The sequence below is a fragment of the Falco peregrinus genome, chromosome 8, assembly GCF_023634155.1.
Source record: "Falco peregrinus isolate bFalPer1 chromosome 8, bFalPer1.pri, whole genome shotgun sequence".
NCBI classification, from domain to species: domain Eukaryota; kingdom Metazoa; phylum Chordata; class Aves; order Falconiformes; family Falconidae; genus Falco; species Falco peregrinus.
This window is the reverse complement of record NC_073728.1, coordinates 61981050-61999984: the sequence shown is the minus strand read 5'-3', so window position 1 is coordinate 61999984 and position 18935 is coordinate 61981050. Positions and strand designations below refer to the sequence as shown.

General features: G+C 49.5%; 1 protein-coding gene across 1 annotated transcript; it reads right to left on the bottom strand.

Annotated features, from left to right (window-relative positions):
- Positions 1–3759: 3759 nt before the first annotated feature.
- On the bottom strand, positions 3760–4299 carry NEUROG1 (neurogenin 1). The gene has a single exon (XM_055813211.1). The coding sequence runs from the start codon at positions 4297–4299 to the stop codon at positions 3760–3762; it is 540 nt and encodes a 179-aa protein (XP_055669186.1).
- Positions 4300–18935: the final 14636 nt, after the last annotated feature.

Below are 18935 nucleotides of genomic sequence, written 5' to 3'. Positions count from 1 at the left end.
CCAAGCATTGTTTGAGCCTCACCCCAGCAGGGATGACAGTAAGTAGGGCACCACATGGCACGGAAATCACAGAAAATACTTGTTATCTAAAACATGTACAGAATTTTGGGTTTGCAGCTATTTGCTCACTTTTTGAGCACAGGTAATTCACAGAGACTCTCTAGAACTTCAGAGCAGTAGGAAAAGGCTGGAACAGAGTAGCGCCAGCGCTGTGAGGCTGTTGTGCGCTCCGTCAACAAAGCACACGAGCATTTTGTAGTAGGTAATGGACTGTTTCCCCACGGTAAATCTCAGCAGAGAGAAAGTGGGATAATCTCAGTTGTCTTTTGAGAAAGTCTGTGCTGGAAGGACATTTCCCAGCTAGCAGGGATGCCCTATCTATGGGGCCATCTCAGACTTTCTTTCCTAACTAAAGGGGAATTAAGTGAGATCTAAGGGCTTGCAGAACCTCCTGGCAGAGGGTCTCTAATGCCTGCATGCCCTGGAGGTGGCTGTTTGGATCCAGCAAGGATAAAGGATTACCAGTACCTATCAGCAGACATATGAGAAAATGTACGTGCATGTGACGTGGTGCCAAGATTCAAAATCAAGCTGTTTCAGTTGTTTCTGAAGTCAGGGTCTTGCCGCTGGTTTCAGTGGGATGGAGATTAGTGCCTGTTTACAGAATTTTTTACCATGTAACTATCTGATATTTCCAAAGAATTTGCCATTGATTTCATCAGACAGCATTTAATCCACCTCCTCCATCCGCCCCCACCCCCCCCCACCCCCCCCCACCCCCCGTACTAGTGCAAGGACATGATTTTAGTGCAATTAAGAAAAGGCGCCTGTTTGTAATCAGGGAAGCCTGTTCCAGCTCCCTGTCAATTCACCAAACCATTTTTTGATAAAAATAAATACAAACCCCCTTGTTGTAAATGGGGGTGCAGGTTGGTCCTGCGGCCTCTGAATATAGGCATTCCATCTGTCCCGGCGGCAGATTTGTTCAACTATGTCTGAACCTATCACCGCTCGGGGGAAAAACTGTTCTCTGACTCATGTTAATGTATGAATCTAATTGTATCCTCACGCAGTTTGCAGCTTTCATTGCCCATTAGGAACATTAACATCATACACTGTGTCCTGGTAGATGTACGCTCTTTATACACTGCATAATGTCCACAGATCTCTGCTTGCAGCTAAGAAAACACAAAAGAATAGAAGATATTTTGAAGTTTTGTGGAGCTTTTTTTTTTTTTTTTTTCTTCGAGATTGAAGTCCAGTGTCTTGGGACCCAGTGACTTTAGATGACCTTCCGTCTCCATGGACTGTACTAAATTTCAGCCCCTGGAGGCTACTCCATACAAAACCTCCTGGCTTTCAAGGGCAGGTGCAAGCAAAGCTTCACTGCGTCACAGATCAAGACCTGTTACTGCCAGAATTAGATTTCACAAATCTCTTTTATTTAACAGGACATCATTAAGGAACTGGCCTATACTGGCTGATGGTGTCTTTAATTAATATAAGTATTATGCTGCTATTAGGATCCCTGAACAATAACATTTCCTTTGCAGCATTTATACTTACTGAGAAACAGAGGTGGATGTGTGTGCGTGTGCAGACAAGCATATGAAAACTATGTTAAAGAAATACAAAGATTGCAGACTTGGAAACTCAAAAAGGAGGAAATGCTGACACTGAGGTGTCTGTGCAAACTTAATTCAGCTCCTCTCCTAATTTTTTGTGGCAATTATATGATATATATCAAAAATAAAAAAATATATTTTTGATAATATCTCCACCTTCCTCATGACATGAGAGGGTTGGCTTTTAGGCAGAGATTTTGCCGGTGAAGAGCTTCTCAGTGTTTTGCCCGATGTGTTCAGTGTTTGTCCTCTTTTCCCTGACACAGTATATGATCAGTGTCCTGAGGACTGAATTTCTTCTTGGGCTTTTACAGCAGTCCTGTGCTCTGAAAGCTCTGCTTCATGAAATCATTACATTCACTGATGGTGTAAGGGGATGGTGGCCCCCCAGTTGTACAGATGGGAAACTGAGGCACATAAAACTGAAAGCCAATTCATACCACTAACACTGGGCCACCCCATCTCAGATGGGTAGGAGCTGACTTATTTGGGCTTGTACGACACCAGATATCCAGGAATCCACCTCCTTTTCCCACAAACACCCCGTTAACTGCCCATATGGCTCTGATTCACCAACATTTTGGAGATGGCTGGAGAGACATGGCTGAGCTGCCTCATTCCCACCATAAAACAGGGCAAAGAGAATAAAAGTGTTGCTTTTAAAGGGTGTTTGTGTGCCTAGTGCCATATGGGAGTGTTGAGCGGTGCTGAAGAGGGGGAGGATGGAGACTTGGAGAGTAGAAGCCCTTCAGCAAGGTAGGGTTTGGGGGGTCACAGGGCTCCCCCATCGCATGCAAATGCAGGAGAAAGGAAAGGTTGGGGGTTCCCAGCAGCGAAGCACATTTTGTGGAGGTGACAGCCCCTTTTGACACCCCCACTCTCTAGCTGAGAGCCCGAGCTGTGTCAGCGCTGGTGCCAAGGCCATGCAGTGCACCTCTGGCCACCCTTTCTCCTCTTCCTGCACAGGACCAAGCAGGGAGGGCCTCCATCCCACCGCCTGACCTAAGAGGGATAGCCCATGACAGCCAAGTCCTCCCAACAGTGCAGGTTCAGGCAAAGCTATGAGCTCTGTACCCTGTTCAGGGGTGCAGCACCCTCTCCTTGCCCCAAATACCCCAACACTTTCAAGCTCCCCTTACGGCCCATGGAAGGACAACCCTGACCATCGCTCTGCTCCTGCTCTCTTCCAGCATCTCTGCACGGGTTCCTAATCCCTTCTCTGTGAGACTGGGGGACCAGCTGATGTTTGCAGGTAGCTGCCCGTGGCCATGGCCGGTGTGGGTGTCAGAAACACCGGCCCGGCCCGTGCTGAGTGTCGCCTTGGGGCAAACCCTTCCCTTCCATCCCGGACTCCTTCTGAGGTGCGACACCCGCCCCAGCTTAAGAAACAAAACTCCAGAGGCACTGCTGAAATTCAGTAAAAACGTTAAAACTTTTATTTACAGGGTAAAGTACCATTTCTTAAAAAAAAAAAAACAAAACAAAAAACAAAAACCAAACCCACTTTGATAAGAGGCATAATAATAGAATAAAGCTCTTTATGTACAAAAATACAATTTTCATATGAATGAACATCTTGAATAAATTAAACCGCTCTCTGGCCCAGTGGCTGAATACCCCGTGTCTGCTTCTGCTCTAAAGCAAGACCGCCGCGCTGGGGGTCAGCATCTATAATGCATGAGCCTCCCGCTTGTCCGTCGGGCGCAGGGTCCCATCGGGGCCGGTGCTGGGGCCACCCCGGGAGGGGCTGAGCCGCCCCGGGAGCAGGGCAGGAGGGATGCGCTGAGCCCCGTGCTGCGCCCCGGGCCGCATCGGCCCCCTAAGCCTTTTCACGGCATTGTCAGGGCGTTCAAACCAAATTTTCATGCTCGTTTTTCTTCGCTGGAGAGCTACAAATTGTAAAATTGACTTTTCACCTCGTCTGCGGCAGCAAATCTGTCGCTTTTCTTCCCGGTTTTTGGAGTCGCACGGGAGGCGAGGCGGGGGTCGGGGGCTGGGGCTGGGGCGGGGGGGGGGGAGAGCGCTGAAAAGTGCAACGAGAGGAGGCAGCCCGCACCCCCGCCCCCGGCCCGCGCCCCGCGGAGCGGCGCGGAGCGATGCGCACCGGCGGCGGGGCGGAGCGGAGCGGCGCGCACTAGCGGCAGGGCGCGCCCGGGGGCGCGGCGGCGGGCAGCCCGCGGAAGCTGCGCAGGCTGTCGGCGGGCGCGTAAGCGCAGTCCTCGGAGGTGGCGGGGCTGCTGGGGCCGGAGGCGGAGGCGCAGAGCGAGGGGGCGGACGGGGAGGCGCTGGACAGCCAAGAGCCGGCGTCGCTGCCCGGGCTGGGGGGCGCGGCGGCGCCGCGGAAGGTGGGGGGCGGCGGGAGGCACTGCTCGGCCAGGCGGAGGGTCTCGGAGAGGGCCCAGATGTAGTTGTAAGCGAAGCGCAGGGTCTCGATCTTGGTGAGCTTGGTGTCGTCGGGGAAGGTGGGCAGGACGCTGCGGAGCTCGTCCAGGGCGGCGTTGAGGTGGTGCATGCGGTTCCGCTCCCGGTCGTTGGCCTTCACCCGCCGGCTGCGCTTCAGCGTGTGCAGCAGCGCTTCGGTGCGCGCCCGCGCACGGCCGCGCCGCCTGCGCCGTTCCCGCGGAGCGCCGGGCGGCTCCGCTCCGCCGCCGCTGCTGGCCGCCTCGGCGGGCATCCTGCGGAGAGAAGGAGCCGCCGTCACTGCGCGGCCCGGGCGGGGAAGGCGGGGGGGGGGGGCGAAGGGGAAAGGTGCGAAGCGGCCGGGGAAGGGATGTAGGGGGGGTGGGGGGTGAGAGAGGGGAAAAGAAAAATAATAACTAAGCGGGGTGGAGGTGTGGGAGTGCTTGGCACGGCGGCGCTGCGCCGCGCAGGTGCCGGCTGCCCCGTACTCACATGGAAAGGCACTCCCGGGGACTCGGTTAAGCAATAACGGTATAAAAATAATAACGGGAAAAAGCAAAGCTTGCAGCTGGAGGGGGAGGCAGGGCGGACTTCGGTGCGGAGAGCCCTCCGCGGATGGGGGTGGGGGGGTGAAAAAAAAAAAGCCACCTAAAAAAAAAAAAAGGAAAGAAAAAAAAAAAAAAAACCAACCAAACCACCAACCACCCCAAGCGAGCGGCGGGGAAAGGCGGGGCGGGGGGACACGCGACCGCTCTTGTCTTTGAAGTGCTGCGGGCCGCGATCCGCTCGTGTGAGCGGCGGCTGTGGCACACGACGGCGCGGCCGCCCGTACTTATAGCGGCGGGCGGACAATGGCCCCGTGGCCGCCCCGCGGGGCCGCGCCGAGGCGGCAGGTCGGCCCCGTGCGCCGCGCCCTCCGGAGCGTGCCCGCAATTACCGCGGGCAGCCGCGCATCTGCCGCGCCCCCGCGGGGGAGGGGGGGGCCGAGCCCACCCCCCCCCCACCGCGCTTTTGTCCCCCGTGTGCGGGGAGCGCCGGACAAAGCGAGGCGGGGGTGGGGGTGTCACCGGGCTCCCGGGTGGGTTTCAGCGGCGGGGTTCAGAAGCAGGGGGCTAGTGGGTGCCTGCAGGGGTGGGCTGTGGGGGTTTGCCCTGCCAGACCCCGGGGGAAGGTTGCTGCAGGTTTTCTGTGCACCTTGTGGGCCTGCGGCATGCTGCCCGGCAAAGTGGAACCCTCTGGAACAGTGGGACTTGGGTGCAAAGCAGGTCTGGTCCCACCTGCGTTTCAGAGGGGAATATCCACTTTGGTTTTAGTGTGCTTCACTTTGAAAAGGGTTTTGCAGGTGTTCAGAAAGTTAAAAATTCTAGATTATGTTTATTTTGTACACTTCAGTGGCTGTGAGTGTATATATAGGGTTCTTCTTTGTCCCTGTAGAAAAACAAAGAACTGTGCTGGTTTTATGGTAAAGTCCGTGCTGCTAATCCCCATTAAATGCCCAGGTATCCCCCATTTAACACCTTGGGAAGCCACAGGTTTGTATGTGGCTAAGAATTTTCTTAATTCTGACATCTGGCTTTTTGCATCCTGCCCTGGGTGCTGCGGGGAAGCCCTATTGCCAGCACCCAGGTACTTGCCTCTCGGGAAGGTTTCCCGTTTCACCGTCCATGGAGAGCCAGTTTCAGACTTCTGTGCCTAAACTCGTGTGGACTTACATGACTTCCCCTTACATGAAGCATGGATTCATTCCCCCGCCTGTGATCTTCTCCTTTGATAAACAGGGAAAATTGGCAGCGCAAGTTGCTGGCTTTCTCTCTCCATTTTAAGTTCATAGTGACCATCCCTTGCTTGAACCCAAGAGAGGGGTTTGCCGTCAGAGTTACTCCTGCATCCCACCCTCCTTGCTCTGAGATGATCCCGACACTAGCACGCTGCCACAAGCAGCCGCCTTTGTGCCATAAAGATCACCCAGAGAAGTGAGCAATCCAAAAAGCCCTGGGTGATGAATATTAACGAGTCTCAAACTAGAAATAGTTTTCCAGTGGCTGAGCTTGCGGGGATCGGCTCACTTTTGGCTTTTTAACATCTTCATATGGCTACAGACGGTGGATGCGCGCTATAACCCTGCAAGGCCAGGGGAGCGGAGCTCCGACAGGGACTGAGCCCTCTCCATCACCGGACCTACCATCAGGCTGATGATTTTAGGGCCCGTGCATATGTAAGTGACTTTCTGCGCTAAGTAGTTCCACTTCACTGAGTTACTCATGTCCTCAAGTGACAGCACGATTAGAGGCCTCGTTGTCAGGCAGAGCTCGGCCCTGGAGCTTCCAGCGTGAACCAGGAGAAGGGCAGAGGGATGGAAATTTAAAGGTTATCGGAAGCATATGGCAAAAATTGTTAAACTTTTGTTAATGTGCACCTTGTATATAGTGATATAAACTCCGGTGCTGTCCGCAGCACTTTTACTGTCTTTTGTTTAGGTGTCTTTGAGCAGTCAATAGTTTATTCATTAAAATGTTTATGATTCCCTAGAGTTTCACAGACTTTGGCACAACCGATCACTTGTCTGAAAGTTTGCAGTGAAAGCACATTATTCATTAGTCCTTATCCATCATTTGCAGTTTGTCATTTGTTATTCTCTTGTTTTAAAAGTTTGTGCTCCAATCAAGGAGGGGAGAGAGCACCATGTGTCTCTGTGATCAGTCACAGCCATGAATAGCCGGAGCTGAAGTGAATGTTTCACAAACAACCCATAGGCTGAAATTTGTTTGCATAATCTATTCACTGCGTACTTATGAATAACGAATGCATTCACAGAACCAGAATTGTTTCAGGAAGCCTTCGCAAACAGAAAGAAGTGCTAAATATCTTGGATAATTTATTCCCGATGAATAATTCAACCAGTTCTATCACAGGCAGTCTACTAATTTTGCAGATAAATTATTCAGCCGACACAGATAATGGCTCTTACACCTTATGGGCCTGCTCCTATGGAAGTCAGCTGCTGAAGTTTTGTCAAGTTTTCTGGGACTGGGAAAGAAAAAAGTCCCCAAATGAAGCAGGACCTTTGATTTCAAGGAACACAGAGTGCGTTCCCAGCATCTTGCTAATGGCCTTATTCTGATTTTTACCCTTTGATATTAACTTCACCTTGGTGTGAGTCAGATGGACTCGTGGATGTTATTAGTTACATATTCTGAGCTCTAAGGAAGCTTGCCATAAATACCATTTGCCTTGAGACACCTTACAGCTCTTCAAAAAAAAGGATGAAAACAAGTTTCAAATGGTGTTTTTTACTATGGAAGCCATAAAAGCACAGCTGGATCGACCCATCCTTTGCCCATCCGAAACTGGAGAAAACAATTGTGGGCACGTTTCCATGCAGCACGTTTATCACTTGGTGGGGCCTCGGGCATGAAGCTTGCTCCTCCACCCTCATGTTGAGACGTCTTGTGTTGGGTCTTGCTCGTGGCTGGACTCAGAAAAAGTGGGAATTAATAAATAAAGGTGGAAGAAAGGCTGTTTGAGATAGGTGCCATAGGGCTCCTACGTGCCGGCAGTGCTCGCAGCGAAGGCTGTGGGTGCTCGCTGCTGCTCTGAGTGCACTGTTTCTAGCAAGGGAAAGGTGGGTCCATGAGAAGATGCTATTCCCTGGTAAGTGTTTATCATACCTTGTGAAGGTAAATAAATCTCCACGTTGGAGGTGAACCTTGCATTTCAAAAATTACCGGAGTTACGGTCATTACAGCGGTGTTAGCATCACTCTTCTCCCCAAGCATGGAAATAAGTGGTTCAGTAAAACTACTCTCACAATTGGAAGATGTCTCAGAGAAGTTAGAGGTACTTCATTTTTATTTTTTTTTAAGGCTAAAGATGCACATCAATACAACAACTCACTAAACTCTGTTTTGTTATGTTGGTCCTTGAGGGCTTAAACTAATGTTGGGATGAGTGTCAAAATGATGTGTCAGGCAGAATCTTGCTTTTTTGCTCCCTTGTTGTTTGAAAGCATGGCCAGAGCGAGAAGGCAGAGCTTTCTGTGGAAGATGCTTTGAACTGAATTTGGAGAAGTGACATGGCTGGTGGCAAGGCCATCACCCTAGGAGCAGTAAGCTCAAGCCAGCGTCTTGCAGGAGTGAAGAGAGAATCATGCTCACTCACCCCTGGGGATGCCCAGGTCGATGCAGCAGGAATTTTAAAAACAGATAGAAAACGAGAAGATGGCTTGGTGGGCCACTGACGTGGGCATGATACGGAGTGCGGCGGCTGCTTGTCCAGCCTGGGCTGGGGACAGTAGCGCAGCGAGGGCTGGCGGCATGGGCATGGGCGTACGGGGCACGGTCCTGGGACCCATCACCCTACCAGTCAGCTCCCAGCTCCCAGCCCGAGGCTGCCAGAGGGTTCAGGGGTTCAAGCCTTGGCTGCTGACTAATGGACAGCCCTGTAAGTCCAATATTTGAAAGGGATCTGAGCCTGCATGGCGGCAGCATTAACCCCTTCTGGAGCAGGAGCTGGTTCTCCTCCTGGGGAAGCGCCTCGGGAGCAGCTCAAGGGCTTTGTCTCTAAAGGATTTAGTCTCATCTCCTACCTGCCTGCAGGCAGCGGGAGGCCTTGGGCCACGTGCTGGGGGCAGCGGCGGGAGGGGAGCACAGGGGCATCGCAGGGAGGGTCCCCGAGTACCGGGGAGTCCTGGCCTGGCGGAGCTGAGTTTGCTGCAAAATCCTGCACAAGTGCTTGGGAGCCGCAGCCAGGGCTCAGCCCCTCCCGGGGCTCTGCAGAAATAGTGGGAATGCTTTATTTTCAGGTTTTAAATGTGTGATGTAACGTTTTCCTTCTTTTTGGAATGGGAGGGGGGGGTGGCGAGTAGGTAAACGATTGTTCCATGCAAGCACAAATGTATTTTGTTTGTTGTAATTAAAATGTTTTAATGAGACAACCATAAAATCAACCATTAATTATTTTTTTTCAAACACTTCTGCTTCCTTTTGAGCTAGGTCTATTTAGAAATAGTTTAGAGAGTAGCCTGCAGTTTTATTCTTTCTTCGGTATTATACACAGGAGTGGAGAAGTCATTTATAAATAATTACACAATGTTTTGGGTCTTTGGGTTTGTATAATATATCAAAGCGATTAGTACACGCATTGTTCCATTGTAAATGGTTTTTTTCCCTTCCTTTCAGTTTCACTTGCCTTGTCTTCTATCTAAACCTTTTTCGTGAAATCCTTTGTCTTCCTCATTCTTTTAGCTTGTTACAGTGCAGGGACATTCTTCTTATTCAAACACTCACAGCATGAGCAAAGAAAGCTACTTCTGTCGCATCTTAAGTTTTACCATAACTTTCTGGCATTTTCTTTTCTTCCAGTTTTCCCAGACTACTGATAGGGTAATGAAGAATTATAACATACATCAATTATTGGTGCTCACGGTGTATTATGCTCCTGAATTCAAGGGGAGATAAAGAGGGGAAGAAAAAAAAAAAAAAAAAAAAGCGCCACTTTCTGTGGTTTTGAGGCACATGAGAGAGGACTCGGCGCAGATTATTTATAACATCTTTCTGAGCATCAATTATGTTTGACTCCTACAACCACTTCCTTGTCCCACTGGTTTTATGGCCAGAAGGAGTCATTTTTGTGTGTGGTAGCTGCGGCATTTAACTTGTTTCTTTTATGAGGAGCCCAAACAATGCATCTTCAGGCCAAACAATCTATCTCCCCGAATAATAGCCCGAATGTCAGTCAAGTGCTGAGGGCTGGGAAATATATGATCATGGTAAAGGGCCACGGGAAGAAAGCGTGGAGATGGAGGGGTTTGCGCGGGGTCCTCGCGTGGCTCCCCGGCACCCAGTACCCCCGGGGAGCTGGCCTGGACCCGGTGTGGGGCGCAGGTGCCCGGAGATGTGACCGGCTGCCTGAGGTTTCAACACCCCGAAGCTGAGTTATTCAAGGAAAAGGGCCAAAGCCTCCTGGTGCAGTCACGCTGCTGGGGCACGCTCCCTGCCTGGCCCTTCCCCACCTCCTGGCTACCACATTAACTGGGAAAAATGAGATTAGGATGTCACCTCAGAGAAACGAGCCCTTTTTTTTCCCCCCACCTTATTGTGCGAGAGGTTTTTCTTCTCTTTATTTCCCCCCTCCACCTTCTCCCGCCCACAATTCTACCTCTTTTGTTGATTTGTATTTTGTTAATTGAAGCTAGAACACTTATCCTAAAAGAAAAGGACAAAATTCATTGACCGCCCTGCGGATGAAATCCCCCCAACAACGTGCAAAGCGGGAAGCTTAACTACATGCTGAGATGCTCAGGTTTTCTTTTATACCTTCCATATCAATAATTCTGCTTCGGAGGGGCTTTTATTTTTATTTTCTTTTAACTGCAATGAAGATAACTGGAAAGAATTGCGGCACCATAATGGTGGAATGAAACTGAGCCTGAGCTCTTGGGGGGGCTCTGGGGGTCGTCCCCCTGGTTTTGGGGATGGAGTCTTGCAGCCGGGGGAGGATGCTCGGGGACCACTGGCAGCCCGTGGGTCCCCACCGCCCCGCCGCAGGGGCCTGGGGGATTTGCTGCCATTTGCATAGCAGGTGTTGGGTCCTGAGCCATTATTCCTTAAGGGAGTTTTAATATGGGATAAATTACTGGGAATTAGAAGGAGGCAGGCGACAAGAAAAGTGCCTGTGGAGTCTTCTCCCGGCCATGGCAGGGGAAAACAGAGAGAATAGTTAAAGAAAAGGAGAAAACCCCAAATGCAGCAGCTCCTGCCCCAGCCTGGGGAGTTTGGGGTGCGCAGGGGTTGGGGGGCAGCTCTCATCGGCTTCTGAAATTCAGGTTTGAACTCCGGAACGCAGTAATCCCAGGGACAGTAATACGATTACTGGCCTGAGGATTTTTGAGTGAGTAGGTCTGGTAGGGGAGTTTAAAATGTTAATCCCTGGTATAATCCCTTCCCTGGCATTGTACGTACAAGGCTTGCACCCGCAGAGGAATTGCCTGCTTCCTTCCCTGGGCTTCAGGGCGGGAGGGCAAGGCTGGGGAGCAACCCTCACGCTGATGTGCACACACAGACCCATGTGTGTACACACGCACACCTACGTGTGTCCACCGCATACGTGCATACATGTGCACACAGCCGTGTGCCCACATCCTCATGCACACTCACATGTGCGCACAGACATGCAAGCACATGTGAACGCACATGCATGCATGCAGCTCCTGTGCAGAGCTTTACTGCTGTCGTGGAATCATAGAATCATTTAGGTTGGAACGGACCTTTAAGATCCCAAAGGTGTCTTGACTGTCCTAAGAACTGCAGTGACAGCTTCCAGGGATATTTGTAATGCCTGTGGCTGTTGTACCTGGGGTCATACTGGCCTGTTTGTCGTGTTTTTGCAATGCCTGGCTCTGGCCACAGCTAAGGCCAAGACAAATTGTTAACAGCAGTGATGGTACCGATTTTTGCACACATACATAGGGGTATATATACATCTGCACACAAAATGGGAGAGGAAGGCTGGATCATTGGTGTTCCCAGGGCGTCTTGATAAAAACTTTGTATCATGGCTCAGACAATGCTTTGCCCTGTCAATTAAAGTAGACTTACACGAAAGAAAAAATGAGATGCTTCATATGTTTTTAAGCAGAGAGTTGTCCTGAAGTGGATCCTCCTGCAGGCTTTTGTTGCAGGTGGGAAAGGTTTGCCCTTAATTTTTGTTTTGGCCCTTTGTAAAGGGACATCAGTATGAAACCATCCAGATGCTTTTCACATCAAAGGAGGCTGGATGTATTATGTATAAATAGAGGCCATCTATAATAAAAGACGATGAAGTGAGGAAGAAGCTTCTATCTCCTCAATAAAAAATAAAAAAAATAAAACAGGTGGATTCACCCCAAAAGTGATGGAAGAGCTGGGCAGGGACCCGCCGGTGTTTGCCGGAGCCCCAGCGCCTGGGAAGAGCAGGGCAGGTGGGAAAGGCGAGAGGGCAGCTCCAGCCACTGGCCCTGGGCTGTGCCGGGCAGAGCCCCCCACCCTGACCCCCGGGGGGGCCACCTTTAGGGTGCCGACCCCGCAGCCCTGGCCATGAGAGGGCCGAGGGTGACACCCCAAGGCACAGCGCTGCAACCTCGGCGGTGCGGAGTGAGGGGCTGGCATCTCCCGGGGCTCCAGAAAAGCTCCTGTGAATGAGGCTTATTTAGCAAAGCAAAACCTGCTCTACTGACATAAACCCCTTGCTTTCCTTTGGGCTTCTGCTGTCATGTTATTGCATATATTGCAATATATATTGCAAAATATGTGTTTTTAATTATCTCTATAAAGCTGCATATACTGCAATACACGTTGTAAAATATATATTCTTTTAATTAGCTCTATAAAGCTGTTAGGTGACCTTGAGTACAATTGCAAAGATTTCTGAGCAAGAAAAAGTGGCACAAAGAGCTTTTCCTGGCTGAGGGCTGGTGGCTCGGGGCTGTCCTGGCTGTGGCGGGTGCTGAGTTCTGCAGAGCCGGTGTCGGGCCCCGGGGAGGCGGGCAGGGCTGGCCGAGCAGCGGGGACCTGGGTCAAAATGGACTTTGCAGGTCAGAGGCCAAACAGCGAAGCTGGGCTGTGGGCAGGGCAGAAGGAATTTAGTTTGGCTTAAACAGATTTATGATTTTTAGAAATGTCAAAATGAAACATCTGGTGGCTTTTGAATTAAGATGCTTAGTGAGAACACACTGAGATGGTACCCCAGCTTTTTTTAAAGTCACTCTTTTTTTTTTTTTTTTTCCTGCACTAACTCAACTTTTTGAAGGGCGTCCACTGTTTTTCAAACAAATTTCAGGAAACTTAATTGAAAGCAAACAGTAAACATCTTGCAGATCTACTCTGCTTTCTGGAATTTAAAGGAGTACCTTACACTGACTCTGGCTATCCGTTTAACTGCGCTGCTTTGCAGTTCATTACCTTAGTATTATATGTGCAATATATCCTTTACAGTTTCCATTCTTCAGGGACAAAACCACAGGTATGAATGTCTTAAATTCTGGTCTGAATCACCCCCCTGTTAGTGTGAGCAGCTACAGCGAAGGTGAAGGACTCAGTCCTGCTCTTCACCACGCTGACAGCCAAGTATCATCTCTTTATGATGATGTCTCTGGGTATAAAAAGAAAAATAAAAGCATAGTGTTAAACTATAGGTGTAATGGCCCTTGAAAACTCCTGGGCAGCGTATGGGTCCCGTGTGCTGCATTGGCTGGGACCAGTACCTAAGGATGCAACTGAACTGGGCAGAGCACCAAGGGAAAGGTGCTGCGCCTCGTGCCTGGAGCGGGTCCGGGAGGCACCAGGGCATGCAGGTAAGCTGGCCCCACGGCTGGCTGGCAGGAACAGCTTTCAGGGTATGTATTAGCCCTTGTAAAGACTGAACTTTTTTCTACTAGGGTAGCTTTAAGTTTTCGGTCTGCTACTACGTATTTCAGAATGGCTTGAAGGGGTGAAATGCTAAATAAATACCAAGTGCTAGTGCTAGCGGTCAGGGAATTAGAAAGACAGTGGGGTAGCATGATTAAGGGAAACTAAATGTCATCCTAGGTGAGGCTTCTTTTTTCCTTGGGGCCGTATGCACTTGCACAGTAACAACCTCCGGCTAACAAAGGGAGGAAGGTTTGGCTGATGTGTCTCTGCTGAGCCTCTGCAGCCCTTGGGGTGCTGCTTTCTTTTCCAACTTAAGTGTGTACTGAATTGCAATGAATTCTGCTTTCACAGACAAATAGTAAAATAAGTGCAATTGCTAATTATTAAGGGAATGTACTCCTTCAGACCATAGGTATCCTTTGTATTTAACCCTCTTGGATAAAAAAGTATTGTTTTTTCTTCCACCTTGGGTTTAATGCACTGCAGGCCTTAAGCCAGTTTCTGTTTACTCTGGTAGGAACTAGAGATAATTTCTCTGGAGTTGGTACAGGTACACTTCTCCAAAGCGGCTGGCAGAGGCAGGGCTCAGCCTCTCACCCCACTGTACAGAGAAGGGGATGTGACAGGGCTGAAAAATCACAGAGAAATGTTGTTCACAAGATTGCTTTTTTGTTGCTTGTCTCATAGGCCTTATGTATATGCAGATAGACCTGTCCTAACAAATTGGTGGTTTTTTGGTGTGGGTTTTTTTGTGATTTTTTTTCCCTACTCCCAAAGAGTATGACTTTGTTTTTTATAGTGTTTAGGGGTATTTATCTTTGTTAACCTACTAATGACCTCAGACCCACACATCACATGCCAGGTGCTGGGAATTTAGCTCTTTAACTAGTAACTCCACCCACAGCCTACACTAGAAAAAGAGATCCCCTCCCCCCCCCCGGCTTGTAAGTGATGGGGACAGCCACAAGATGTCAACCTCCACCAAGCTGCAGCTCGGAGCCAGGTCTGCGCTCGGCTGTTGCTGGGATGGATAACACTGCACATAGGCTCTGCTGGAAACCTCTGCTTCAAGTAAGTGGGAAAAAATCTCCTAGAACATGGAAAATTGATTGCTTTTACCGCTATTCTTTATTTCTATTTGTTTTCTTTTGTTATTTTCCCCTGCAAGCTGTAGCCAAATTCAACGTTCTTGTCCCCATGTGTAGGAAAGGGAATGGGACTTAGAAAGAGTGTGTTATCCATAAGAGGTAAGGTCAAAGATGGGTGAAGAAAAAGAGTATTATCAATTCCATGTTATATTTCTTTTTTTTTTTAAATATATATATGTGAGTAGTGAGTTACTGGGGTTCCCTGCCCAGCCACGGGAGCTGTGCACCCAGGGCTCCTCTCCCGCAGGTTGCCGGATGCTGTAATTGCCCTTAAAACAGAGCAGCTGGCATCCAGCCAGCTATTTGGGTTGTGATGCAGGCAGCATAGAGCCGAAACTCTAGGAAAACAGGAAGGAGATTGGTTTTCCCATAGAAAACCATGTCATTCAGTTTGTGTTTCAACTCCAGATTTCAAGCTTGCTGCTTTCCAGCTTCTGTCATCAACTTTTACAATAAAAGCAATCGAACCCCCAAGCGATGACCCTTCTTGCTGATGTGGGGTCAGGAGGGCCAGCAAGGGGTTTTGGGCTAGGACCCCGACATGCTTGCTCAATGCTCCAAGCCAAGCAGCTGAGGTCAGGTATGGCTGCTCTGAGCAGTAATGCTGCTGACTTTGTGTCTTCTCTTCTGGGCACTGTGAAGGTTTTGTCCTCCATCCTTTCCTCCTGATCTTGAAAAAACACTTCCCAGGTCTGACAAACCCAAGAAGTCCTTTATTATTTTTTTCTTTTAAAGCTGTATTTGACTTTTTCCCTTTGTAGATCAGCATTTCCAGGCAATGTTATCCAGTATTGTTGCTCTGTGCAATTGGAGTGTTGGGATTTTACCTTCTGGGCAATGCCAAACCTCCTCTCCTTCCTTGCAGGTGCTCCCCTTGGGGATGCAGTGCGTGGTGGTCCTGCTCTCAGCCTAAGGTGTGCCTCACTTATCGAGTGCGGTGGCTTTCTGCAAAAGCCCTGTCCCAAGTGCCTTCAGACTCAAAGTAATTCTGAGGATTTTTTGCTTTTATTTACTTTTTTATCCCCTAGCTTCACAAAGCCTGTGCAGCCTGGGCTCAGCAATGGCTGCAGTAGCTCGTGGGCAGGTGGCATCACTCAGAGGCAGGTGTGATGATTTAACACTGATTGCTGTAATGAGGAAATGGATTTTCCTGGCAGAACTGTTTTAGCTGTTCCACAAAAATAGAGAGGGAAACACCCTGGCAGTCACTTACAGTTTGAATTTGGGAGGTAGCACTTGGCAAACTGGTTTTGCTGGGAAGGAGTGGTGCTTGACTGGGAATTACTGGTCTGAGGAGGGAGCTGAGGAGCTCCAGGTTGTTTTTTTCTTAATGTAGTTGCAGAAGTGATAAGTCCTCTAGACTTAAGAGAGGAAGCTGAAGTAAACCCCAAGGAAGGATGTAAATGGTGCAATTATGAAGGTAATAGAAATGGAGAAGTATTTTTATGCAACACAATGGAATGGGCAGTAATGAGGCAAAAATGCTGAGGGGTGAAGACAAAAGACACTTCTTCCGGGATTAGAAGTGAGCTCAAAATTGCCAAAGCCTACTGGAAAAGGGGGAAGGAAAAAAAAAAAGCCTGTTGTGGCATTTCTTTTCCTTTTCCTTTTTTTTTCCTTTTAATAAGCTTCTTTTTCTGGGAGTCCTGAGTGTTCAGAGGTAGCATGCTTAGTGCCTAGTAACCCAACAAAGCTTCGATTCGTGGCTCTGCGGAAAGATTTTCTTTTCCTTGCAGGTTTCTAACCATGAAAAAACACTGAGATCAGTTGCTTCAGAATCCTTAATTAAACACAACAAAGAAGGGCAATTAGAGCTGTGTTTTGCTTCTGTCATCCAGCAAATCTTGCAAACCTCAAACTGCTTTTCTTGCCCCAAGATTTATGATGGGAACAAATCATAATTATTCCTGTAATTATCAGCCTTAAGCGAACACCAGCAGGATTTATTTATTTATTTATTTTTCCTTGGGGGGAGGCTCTGAAACCTATCCAAGAGGAATTTGCTAACCTCTTTTGTTGTGCAGGAAGAAAAACAAAAACACAGGCGTGGTGATTTTTCCCAGGCCTTGGCTGCCTGCCTCCCTGTCACTTCGTGTCATGTCATTCCTCCTTCCCGAGCCCTGTGTGCCTGCTTGCAGAGAAGCAGCTCCTGTTGTGCTGGATGCCCTCCATGTGTGTCGTCAGGGCGGTCTTTGCCCAAAGAGCTGATGATGCAAACAGCCAAAAGATGAGAGAAAAAAATTCTAAGAGGATTTGAGTGCTTCAGAGGTTCGCAAAAGGGCCAGAAGTAGAACCTGTCACTCAGTGTTCAGAAAATAGATGCTCCTGCATGGTGCATCTCTACGAAGCATTTCCTCCAGGGATCTTGGCTTTGTTTTGGTGGTTGAATGAAGTTGTGCTCGTGCTCAGCAAGAGGGACCAAGTTCTCCTCCTCAGGCCTCTGTGTGGGTTTTTTTTGCTGCTGGGAAGTCAGATGGTCCTGTCCGAGGACAGGACTTGAATGCGATGCCTGGGGAATGGTGCCGCATGGGGTCCTGCGGGTCCTGGGTTTGCTGGTGGCAGGAGGGAGAGCCACTGGGTAAGGAAGCCGTGTGCCTTGGTATCCTGGGCAGCAGCTCTTGATGGTTTTAAGGGATTTGGGGCAGGTGGTTTGGGAATGAGTCTTCCCATGCTGGTGTTGCAATGCAGTTTCCCATGGTGGTGTGATGGATGTGGCTCCTGTAGACACAGTGGCAGCCACGTGTCCTCTTTGCCCTCAGCGTGCATGTTCCACATTAACAGGATAATAGGACTGTGTAAACTTCTGGGCAGGTTTCCCAAAACACAGCTGCATTTTCTTTGCTTGGGGGTTTTTTCCCATACCCAGATAAGGAAATGCAACAGTTGAAGCTTTTCTTGCAGAGCTGGGGAAGAGCGTTCCCAACATCAGCAGTGCAGTGAGCAGTCTCCAGGCTGTTTTATAATGCAGCCGGACACAGGGCTGTAGAGGTGTCCCCAGGCTGCCTGGGAAGGTTTGTGGTTGCCACTAGATGTCCTTTCAGCCCTGCTTTCCTCCAGAGCAGCCATCCGGGCTGGGATCTGCTGGCCACGGCCCAAGAGCCATGGAACACCAAAGTGCTGTGGGGCAACGGGGCTGAATCCTGGGCTGCTGGGGCCTCCCCAACATCCCTTTGGTCTCGCACAGCTTTGTCTCGTGTAGTGCTGGCTAATGGAAATGAGGATGCTTTGGTTGCTCAAACCCCAACTTCTGGATTTGTGCGGAGCGTTAAATCCATCAGCATCTCTGGTAGGACTCAGGGACTGTTACTGCATTGCTGCCTGGCCAGGGCCACTGGTTTGTAGGGGTGATGGCCAGAGGGGGCAACCTTGGAGGGTAAAAAAAATGACAACTCTGGTAGTCATCTCTCATGTGAAACGGAGACAAACAGTGGCCCAAATTTGTGCAGGGTTTTAGCTTGCTTTCTATGAAATGGTAGCCCACGTACCTTTGTGGGCATGGTCCATCAGAGATGGAGGGTCGGTCTTTCCCGATGTGTGTGGTGTCAGAAAGCAACAACTAATAGTGCTGTGGGATTTTCCAGGATGCCTGAAATTCAGCGAACAATTAAAGATTTCTGTAAGGTGCATATCTATACCTACAGGCACCAAAAATCCCTGTAAGCATCTGGAGCTCTGTGCTCGTAAAGGCAGCTGCAGCTGCTGTTCCTCAGGCAATGGCAATCCCAGTTGTTATCCTGGGGTGGGTTATGTCAGGTAAAGGAATTAGATGAAATCTGCTTTGGGGGACTCTGCCAGAAACATGTGCTGGCTTTAAGGATATCTGGGGGCTCACGGGGTGCAGCCTTTCAGGGCAAACCAAGCACCCTCCTGGAAGCCGTCAGATCTTTGTGGTTTAAGATCAGAGGGTAATAACAGACATGGAGGGTTTCTGATAGAGCAAACACAGCGTCAGTGAGAGCTGCAAACAGTGATCCTCAAAAATACTGATTTCCATTTGTGACCCTGTGCATCCCAACCCATTGAAGGGAACAAGCTGAACAACAAATCCTGGCACGAGTGCTACATGTAGATCTACAGGGTGCCAAAATGGGGAGCTGCCCTGGCATGCAGTCAGCGTGGCCAGGGCTTTCAAGTTGGGCTGGTGTCCTGGGTCTGAAGCCCAAACTCAGCCAACAGCCAAAACCAGCTTCCCTTTTTCCAAAGGTGCTGAGAATCTAGCAGTAAGTGAGGTCTTCAGATGCTGTTCACAACTGCATTTAGATGCCTCACTTTTAGATGCTGTCTTTGGAGGTAAAATAGCCAAAATACGGCTGGTGTTTCATTTGACCTCTTGGGAGGTGTGTTTTGGAGTGTGGAAGCTCTGTCTGGGTTTGCAT